Genomic DNA, 9,712 nt, shown 5'->3' with positions numbered 1-9,712 from the left:
TCCAAAATCCCCATCTCCAACTGTCCAAAATCCCCATCTCCAACTGTCCAAAATCCCCATCTCCAACTGTCCAAATCCCCATCTCCAACTGGCCAAAATCCCCATCTCCAACTGGCCAAAATCCCCATCTCCAACTGGCCAAATCCCCATCTCCAACTGGCCAAATCCCCAAGTCCCCATCTCCAACTGGCCAAATCCCCAAATCCCCATCTCCAACTGGACAAATCCCCATCTCCAACTGTCCAAATCCCCATCTCCAATTGGCCAAATCCCCATCTCCAATTGGCCAAATCCCCATCTCCAACTGGCCAAAATCCCCATCTCCAACTGGCCAAAATCCCCATCTCCAACTGGACAAAATCCCCATCTCCAACTGGACAAAATCCCCATCTCCAACTGGACAAATCCCCATCTCCAACTGGACAAATCCCCATCTCCAACTGGACAAATCCCCATCTCCAACTGGACAAATCCCCATCTCCAACTGGACAAATCCCCATCTCCAACTGGCCAAAATCCCCATCTCCAATTGGACAAATCCCCATCTCCAATTGGACAAATCCCCATCTCCAACTGGACAAATCCCCATCTCCAATTGGACAAATCCCCATCTCCAACTGGACAAATCCCCATCTCCAACTGGACAAATCCCCATCTCCAACTGTCCAAATCCCCATCTCCAACTGTCCAAATCCCCATCTCCAACTGTCCAAATCCCCATCTCCAACTGTCCAAATCCCCATCTCCAACTGGACAAATCCCCATCTCCAACTGGACAAATCCCCATCTCCAACTATGTGTCAGACAGAGGGGCGACTAAAGAACATGCCCAGGCTGAACAACACTGGAAGACACTGGGGTGCCGTTTGAGACTCAGAAATGGTATTTTAAAACACTGGCAAACACCGTGGTGATGTCACTCATGTGGGCTGATTCAGCCAGTTGCCTCATTTGTCCTACTTCAGGCAGAGGCACCCACCACACCATAACTCGTGAGATAAAACCCAGATGGAGTAGCCATCTAAGTTTCCCCCTAGATTTGTAATTATGCAGCCAGCAAACGTTCCAAAGAGAAACCTCTTGCCCACTGACTGCCGACTGACATCTAAGGAGCCTCCATCCAGTGTGATACCTATTCTGCAGTCAAACCAGATCGACCAGTGTGATATCTATTCTGCAGTCAAACCAGATCGACCAGTGTGATATCTATTCTGCAGTCAAACCAGATCGACCAGTGTGATATCAATTCTGCAGTCAAACCAGATCGACCAGTGTGATATCTATTCTGCAGCCAAACCAGATCGACCAGTGTGATATCTATTCTGCAGCCAAACCAGATCGACCAGTGTGATATCTATTCTGCAGTCAAACCAGATCGACCAGTGTGATATCTATTCTGCAGTCAAACCAGATCGACCAGTGTGATATCTATTCTGCAGCCAAACCAGATCGACCAGTGTGATATCTATTCTGCAGTCAAACTAGATCGACCAGTGTGATATCTATTCTGCAGTCAAACCAGATCGACCAGTGTGATATCTATTCTGCAGCCAAACCAGATCGACCAGTGTGATATCTATTCTGCAGTCAAACTAGATCGACCAGTGTGATATCTATTCTGCAGTCAAACCAGATCGACCAGTGTGATATCTATTCTGCAGCCAAACCAGATCGACCAGTGTGATATCTATTCTGCAGCCAAACCAGATCGACCAGTGTGATATATATTCTGCAGTCAAACTAGATCGACCAGTGTGATATCTAATCTGCAGCCAAACCAGATCGACGAGTGTGATATCTATTCTGCAGCCAAACTAGATCGACCAGTGTGATATCTATTCTGCAGCCAAACTAGATCGACCAGTGTGATATCTATTCTGCAGCCAAACCAGATCGACCAGTGTGATATGTATTCTGCAGCCAAACCAGATCGACCAGTGTGATATGTATTCTGCAGCCAAACTAGATCGACCAGTGTGATATCTATTCTGCAATCAAACCAGATCGACCAGTGTGATATCTATTCTGCAATCAAACCAGATCGACCAGTGTGATATCTATTCTGCAATCAAACCAGATCGACCAGTGTGATATCTATTCTGCAATCAAACCAGATCGACCAGTGTGATATCTATTCTGCAACCAAACCAGATCGACCAGTGTCTATTCTGCAGCCAAACTAGAACTATTTTAATTCCAGAGATGTAATGAGCACAATAATGAAAATCAGGGATCGGAGGAACTAGTTTGAAGTAGGTTCATTTGAATGATCATGAAAAATGTTGATTATTGATATGAATAGCAGCAGTAAAACTGTCAAATGAGCTTATGTGTTCTAAATACTAGTAACATAGCCTTCCTCTGTGTACGAAGAACTCAGGATCTAACAGGAAAATGTGAGTCTCATCCTGATCCAATCAGATGTCAGAATTCCCAGACTCTACCAGGGCCAGGGGGTTAATCCCTCCATCATCCCCTTCCTCCCTCCCTCCCTCCATCATCCCCTTCCATCCTCCTTCCCCCTCCTCCTTCCCCCTCCTCCATCCCTCCTCCTTCCCCTCCTCCTCCTCCTCCCCCTCCTCCATTCCTCCTTCACGCGTCACTGTGTCGTTAGACAGGACCGTTATAAATGGCTCTGCACACACTTCTGAAGCACGCCAAAGGGATTTACAGAGCTTCAGCAAGATACAAAGGAGGGAAAAGTCTACACAGAGAACTACCTTTCACTGAATCAGGATGTCTAAGCTTGCAGAGAGAACCCTTTTCATTTTCTACATTTCAACACAGGTAAATAAATTCAGTTGGCGTTACAGAGTAGACTCATCCAAACTATATTACGTGAAGGATAGAAAAGCAAGGAGCAACAACTTTGAAAAGTCACACTTGAACACAGTTTTCCCTTTTTTCTCTCCAGATTTGCTCCCAGATCTTGGCGCAGGTGTGTCAGACCAGGTGCCTCTGTCCGCAGGAGCCTCCGCTGTGCGCCCCCGGGGTCCAGTTGATTCTGGATGACTGCGCATGCTGTCTGGTCTGTGCAAGGCAGAAAGGAGAGGCGTGCTCGGAAATAAGTCCCTGTGATACACACAGGGGTCTGAACTGCGACTACACGGCCGATGTACACCAGAGGACAGGTGTCTGTGTCGGTGAGTCATTTGTTAATTATATTGAACCAGTGATGTTCTAGTGTAGGTGTCAGAACGGGGTAGATCCCCTGGCCTTGTCTCAATTGGATTTGCTCAACTCCTGCGTACCTCTCGTCTTCTCTCGCCTCCTTTTGAAAAAGGTCAAAGGTAAACAAAGAGTGGTAGCGGGGGCCCCGCCCCTATCTAAGAGCTATTGATGATGATGATGATGACAATTCACATTCATTTGAAGACACAAACACTTAAACATATGACATTTTGGATTTTATCCAGATTTGAGTATTGGAAATGAAAAATGTTAAATTATGATTTGTGCTTTTCTTGTGTCCTCCTCTCTTCCACAGCACATGAGGGAGACATCTGCCTGTTGGACGGTTCAGTGTACCAGAACGGAGAGACCTTCTTCCCTAGCTGCAAGTATCAGTGCACCTGCAGGGACGGTCAGATCGCCTGCGTGCCGCGCTGCAACCTGGACGTGATGCTGCCGGGCCCAGACTGCCCTCTACCCAGGAAGGTGGCGGTCCCAGGGGAGTGCTGTGAGAAGTGGGTATGTGAGCCCCAACCAGAGGCCAGTGCCTTGGGAAGCTTCGCCATGGCTGGTAAGCACTCAGTCTATCTGCACTCAAATCAGATCCAAATGTTATTTGTCACATGTGCCGAATACAACAGGTGTAGTAGACCTTACAGTGAAATGCTGAATACAACAGGTGTAGTAGACCTTACAGTGAAATGCTGAATACAACAGGTGTACTAGACCTTACAGTGAAATGCTGAATACAACAGGTGTAGGTAGACCTTACAGTGAAATGCTGAATACAACAGGTATAGTAGACCTTAGAGTGAAATGCTGAATACAACAGGTATAGTAGACCTTACAGTGAAATGCTGAATACAACAGGTGTAGTAGACCTTACAGTGAAATGCTGAATACAACAGGTGTAGTAGACCTTACAGTGAAATGCTGAATACAACAGGTGTAGTAGACCTTACAGTGAAATGCTGAATACAACAGGTGTAGTAGACCTTACAGTGAAATGCTGAATACAACAGGTGTAGTAGACCTTACAGTGAAATGCTGAATACAACAGGTGTAGTAGACCTTACAGTGAAATGCTGAATACAACAGGTGTAGTAGACCTTACAGGGAAATGCTGAATACAACAGGTGTAGTAGACCTTACAGTGAAATGCTGAATACAACAGGTGTAGGTAGACCTTACAGTGAAATGCTTAATACAACAGGTGTAGGTAGACTTTACAGTGAAATGCTGAATACAACAGGTGTAGTAGACCTTACAGGGAAATGCTGAATACAACAGGTGTAGTAGACTTTACAGGGAAATGCTGAATACAACAGGTGTAGTAGACCTTACAGTGAAATGCTGAATACAACAGATGTAGGTAGACCTTACAGTGAAATAATTTCTGACAAGCCCTTAACCAACAATGCAGTTTTAAGAAAAATAAGTGTTAAGTAAAAAATTATTAAATAACAAATAACAAATAATTAAAGAGCATCAGTAAAATAAATGTTTTAATATCAAATAACAATGAATTAAAGAGTAGCAGTAAAATAACAGTCTCTAGTGTACTACATAGCAAATAGGGTTCCACGTGGGACGCAGTTCCTCTCTCTACTTCTCTCTGCTTCTGACGTGACTGATACTCTGGTGCAAGCCACAAAGTCAAGAGACAGATTCTGGCATGCCTCTAGGTTGACCTGGCTGGCTCTGTGTGAAGGGAAATGCTGAATTGCCTCGGACTACAGAGCGAGAGACTCACAGAGCAAGTTGATTTATCCCCGGAAGCCTCTGTGTAGAACTCTGGAGCCAAAACATTCCATTTCATGTTCTCTGGAATGTGATGCACCTTGGATCGTTCTTAATCTGTGATCAATGGACTTTAGGCACCTAAAGAAATTCCGATAGAACTGTGAATTGGATTACCTGTATATTGATTATACACCAATGTAGGGGAATTAATTATGCAAACCACACAGATCCCAATACCAGCCAAACATAAGTTTCCTCTGATGCACTTTTGACCAGTAATTCTTACATCCATCAATCAATCTAGCGTGAATCTGTATTTCCCATGGCAACATCTGTCTCATCCGGTGTGTCTCTCCCTGTCCTCCCGTACAGCCTACAGACAGGAGGAGACAGTGGGGTTTGACTCGTGGGACCCCAGTACTAACTGCATAGAGCAGACTACGGAGTGGGGCGCCTGCTCTCGGACCTGTGGCATGAGCATCTCCACCCGGGTCACCAACAAGAACCCCCGCTGTGAGATGGTCAAGCAGACGCGTCTGTGCATCGTCAGGCCCTGCGACAAACAGCAGCAGGATGTTCCTAAGGTAGGATACTCAACCCACTGTCACTCTACTAATACCAGCATTAGCAGCAGCAGGATATTCCTAAGGTAGGATACTCAACCCACTGTCACTCTACTAATACCAGCAGTAGGATATTCCTAAGGTAGGATACTCAACCCACTGTTACTATACTAATACCAGCAGTAGGATATTCCTAAGGTAGGATACTCAACCCACTGTCACTCTACTAATACCAGCAGTAGGATATTCCTAAGGTAGGATACTCAACCCACTGTTACTATACTAATACCAGCAGTAGGATGTTCCTAAGGTAGGATACTCAACCCACTGTCACTCTACTAATACCAGCATTAGCAGCAGCAGGATATTCCTAAGGTAGGATACTCAACCCACTGTCACTCTACTAATACCAGCAGTAGGATATTCCTAAGGTAGGATACTCAACCCACTGTTACTATACTAATACCAGCAGTAGGATATTCCTAAGGTAGGATACTCAACCCACTGTTACTGTACTAATACCAGCAGTAGGATATTCCTAAGGTAGGATACTCAACCCACTGTTACTATACTAATACCAGCAGTAGGATATTCCTAAGGTAGGATACTCAACCCACTGTTACTATACTAATACCAGCAGTAGGATATTCCTAAGGTAGGATACTCAACCCACTGTTACTATACTAATACCAGCAGTAGGATATTCCTAAGGTAGGATACTCAACCCACTGTTACTATACTAATACCAGCAGTAGGATATTCCTAAGGTAGGATACTCAACCCACTGTTACTATACTAATACCAGCAGTAGGATATTCCTAAGGTAGGATACTCAACCCACTGTCACTCTACTAATACCAGCAGTAGGATATTCCTAAGGTAGGATACTCAACCCACTGTTACTATACTAATACCAGCAGTAGGATGTTCCTAAGGTAGGATACTCAACCCACTGTCACTCTACTAATACCAGCATTAGCAGCAGCAGGATATTCCTAAGGTAGGATACTCAACCCACTGTCACTCTACTAATACCAGCAGTAGGATATTCCTAAGGTAGGATACTCAACCCACTGTTACTATACTAATACCAGCAGTAGGATATTCCTAAGGTAGGATACTCAACCCACTGTTACTGTACTAATACCAGCAGTAGGATATTCCTAAGGTAGGATACTCAACCCACTGTTACTATACTAATACCAGCAGTAGGATATTCCTAAGGTAGGATACTCAACCCACTGTTACTATACTAATACCAGCAGTAGGATATTCCTAAGGTAGGATACTCAACCCACTGTTACTATACTAATACCAGCAGTAGGATATTCCTAAGGTAGGATACTCAACCCACTGTTACTATACTAATACCAGCAGTAGGATATTCCTAAGGTAGGATACTCAACCCACTGTTACTATACTAATCCCAGCAGTAGGATGTTCCTAAGGTAGGATACTCAACCCACTGTTACTATACTAATACCAGCAGTAGGATGTTCCTAAGGTAGGATACTCAACCCACTGTTACTATACTAATACCAGCAGTAGGATATTCCTATGGTAGGATACTCAACCCACTGTTACTATACTAATACCAGCAGTAGGATATTCCTAAGGTAGGATACTCAACCCACTGTTACTATACTAATACCAGCAGTAGGATATTCCTAAGGTAGGATACTCAACCCACTGTTACTATACTAATACCAGCAGTAGGATATTCCTATGGTAGGATACTCAACCCACTGTTACTATACTAATACCAGCAGTAGGATGTTCCTAAGGTAGGATACTCAACCCACTGTTACTATACTAATACCAGCAGTAGGATATTCCTAAGGTAGGATACTCAACCCACTGTTACTATACTAATACCAGCAGTAGGATATTCCTAAGGTAGGATACTCAACCCACTGTTACTATACTAATACCAGCAGTAGGATATTCCTAAGGTAGGATACTCAACCCACTGTTACTATACTAATACCAGCAGTAGGATGTTCCTAAGGTAGGATACTCAACCCACTGTTACTATACTAATACCAGCAGTAGGATATTCCTAAGGTAGGATACTCAACCCACTGTTACTATACTAATACCAGCAGTAGGATATTCCTAAGGTAGGATACTCAACCCACTGTTACTATACTAATACCAGCAGTAGGATATTCCTAAGGTAGGATACTCAACCCACTGTTACTATACTAATACCAGCAGTAGGATATTCCTATGGTAGGATACTCAACCCACTGTTACTATACTAATACCAGCAGTAGGATATTCCTAAGGTAGGATACTCAACCCACTGTTACTATACTAATACCAGCAGTAGGATATTCCTAAGGTAGGATACTCAACCCACTGTTACTATACTAATACCAGCAGTAGGATATTCCTAAGGTAGGATACTCAACCCACTGTTACTATACTAATACCAGCAGTAGGATATTCCTAAGGTAGGATACTCAACCCACTGTTACTATACTAATACCAGCAGTAGGATATTCCTAAGGTAGGATACTCAACCCACTGTTACTATACTAATACCAGCAGTAGGATATTCCTAAGGTAGGATACTCAACCCACTGTTACTATACTAATACCAGCAGTAGGATATTCCTAAGGTAGGATACTCAACCCACTGTTACTATATTAATAATACAACCCAAAGCACAGTTGTAGAGGGAAAATACATCACGAATTTAAATAGCAGAATAGAAGTTCAAGTTCCACTTGCCATTCAGACTAAATGCAAATCTTCCGACTAACAAAACTCACAAGAGCTCTGACAAAAATACAGGACAGAAGTATTCCAGTGTTTCGCCGACTGACAACCATTTCCCTCCTCTAAATCCTCAGAGAGGAAGCAAGTGCCTGAGGATGAGGAAGGCGGTGAAACCCGTCCGGTTCAGCTATAAGAACTGCACCAGTGTGCTGACCTACAAGCCCCGGTACTGTGGTGTGTGTACGGACGGGCGTTGCTGCACCCCCCACAGCACCGAGACAGTGCAGGTGCAGTTCCAATGTGCTCAGGGTGAAGCCATCAAGAAACCCGTTATGTTCATCAACACCTGCGCCTGCCACTACCACTGTCCCAGAGACAACGTCGTGTATCGACCATCAGACCTGATCTACAGCGGTTACAGGTTATAACGCTGTTACCACAGACACAACGACAGTTTCTCCTATTCCTCCGTGACAGTAGTATTGTACTGTACTGTAGTCGGGTGACTCTATATGTTCGTGACTCTAAATGTTCTTGACAACATCTTCCTGAAGGTGTATGGTTGGTCTCATGAGGGAGAATCTCAATTGTATACTTATCGCGAAGAGAGAGGTGCGAAGAGAGAGGACGCGAGGAGTATGCAATTGAGATTCTCACAGTCAGCACTTAGCTACTTTTACAGAATGGATGAGCTTTCTGCATCTGATATAACTGGAAACGTTGTGCTTTAGTGTATCATAACGACAGAGTTTTCCTTTTCTGCTTACTGCAAACGGCCTCAGTGATCATACACAGCTCATGGGTCAGCTTTAAACAGACTCTGACTCAAACGGCCTCAGGAGATCATACACAGCTCCTGGGTCCGTTTTAGACAGCCTCTCACTGTTCCAGAGGTATTTCCCGAAATAGCGGTTAGGCTACCTACAATCATTTCAAGTGCAATGTCTGCACGTCCAACAATTCTCCAGCTGCACGTCACAAAAGAAATGTCTGGTGAAAGCAACACCTGCTCACTGTTGTATTTGTTCTGGTGAAAACCTGTGTTTCTATCCCCCCCTCATTCCTCTGACCTTTGACCTTGTAGATGTTTGCAGACTCTTGCCCTCTCCCAGGCTCTCCAGTCAACCCGGTCTTGGCCCACACAACAGTCATGTCGACAGCCAGGTCAAAAGGTTGTTCTTCATAATGTACTGTCGCTTTCAACAGCCAGCCTGTAAGTCTCCGATCTTGGACCTCTAGCCCCGCCCCACTTACACGTCAGACCTGGGTCAAATACATGTGTCAAAACAGTGTGCAGGCTGTGGGTGGAGTTGGCAGTTTATGAGACTATTCCATTGGTTGCATTGTACAGGGCAAGCTAGGTCAAGCTAAGTCAAGTTAAGTCAAGCTAAGTCAAGTTAAGTCAAGCTAACTCAAGCTAACTCAAGTTAAGTCAAGCTAAGTCAAGTTAAGTCAAGTTAAGTCAAGCTAACTCAAGCTAAGTCAAGTTAAGTCAAGCTAAGTCAAGTTA

The 9,712-nt window shown here is 44.3% G+C and overlaps 1 protein-coding gene across 1 annotated transcript; it reads left to right on the top strand.

Moving 5' to 3' along the window:
• Nucleotides 1–2,555: 2,555 nt before the first annotated feature.
• Nucleotides 2,556–9,619, top strand: LOC109901232 (CCN family member 3-like). Its single transcript, XM_031820518.1, has 5 exons — nucleotides 2,556–2,787; nucleotides 2,915–3,143; nucleotides 3,488–3,742; nucleotides 5,287–5,498; nucleotides 8,337–9,619. The coding sequence occupies exons 1-5, from the start codon at nucleotides 2,737–2,739 to the stop codon at nucleotides 8,628–8,630; spliced, it is 1,041 nt and encodes a 346-aa protein (XP_031676378.1). The 5' UTR covers nucleotides 2,556–2,736; the 3' UTR covers nucleotides 8,631–9,619.
• The last annotated feature ends 93 nt before the right edge of the window (nucleotides 9,620–9,712 follow it).

Source organism: Oncorhynchus kisutch, unplaced genomic scaffold, assembly GCF_002021735.2.
Source record: "Oncorhynchus kisutch isolate 150728-3 unplaced genomic scaffold, Okis_V2 scaffold3444, whole genome shotgun sequence".
Taxonomy (NCBI): Eukaryota; Metazoa; Chordata; class Actinopteri; order Salmoniformes; family Salmonidae; genus Oncorhynchus; species Oncorhynchus kisutch.
The sequence above is the reverse complement of the archived record's forward strand: the minus strand, read 5'-3'. Positions and strand labels throughout refer to the sequence as shown.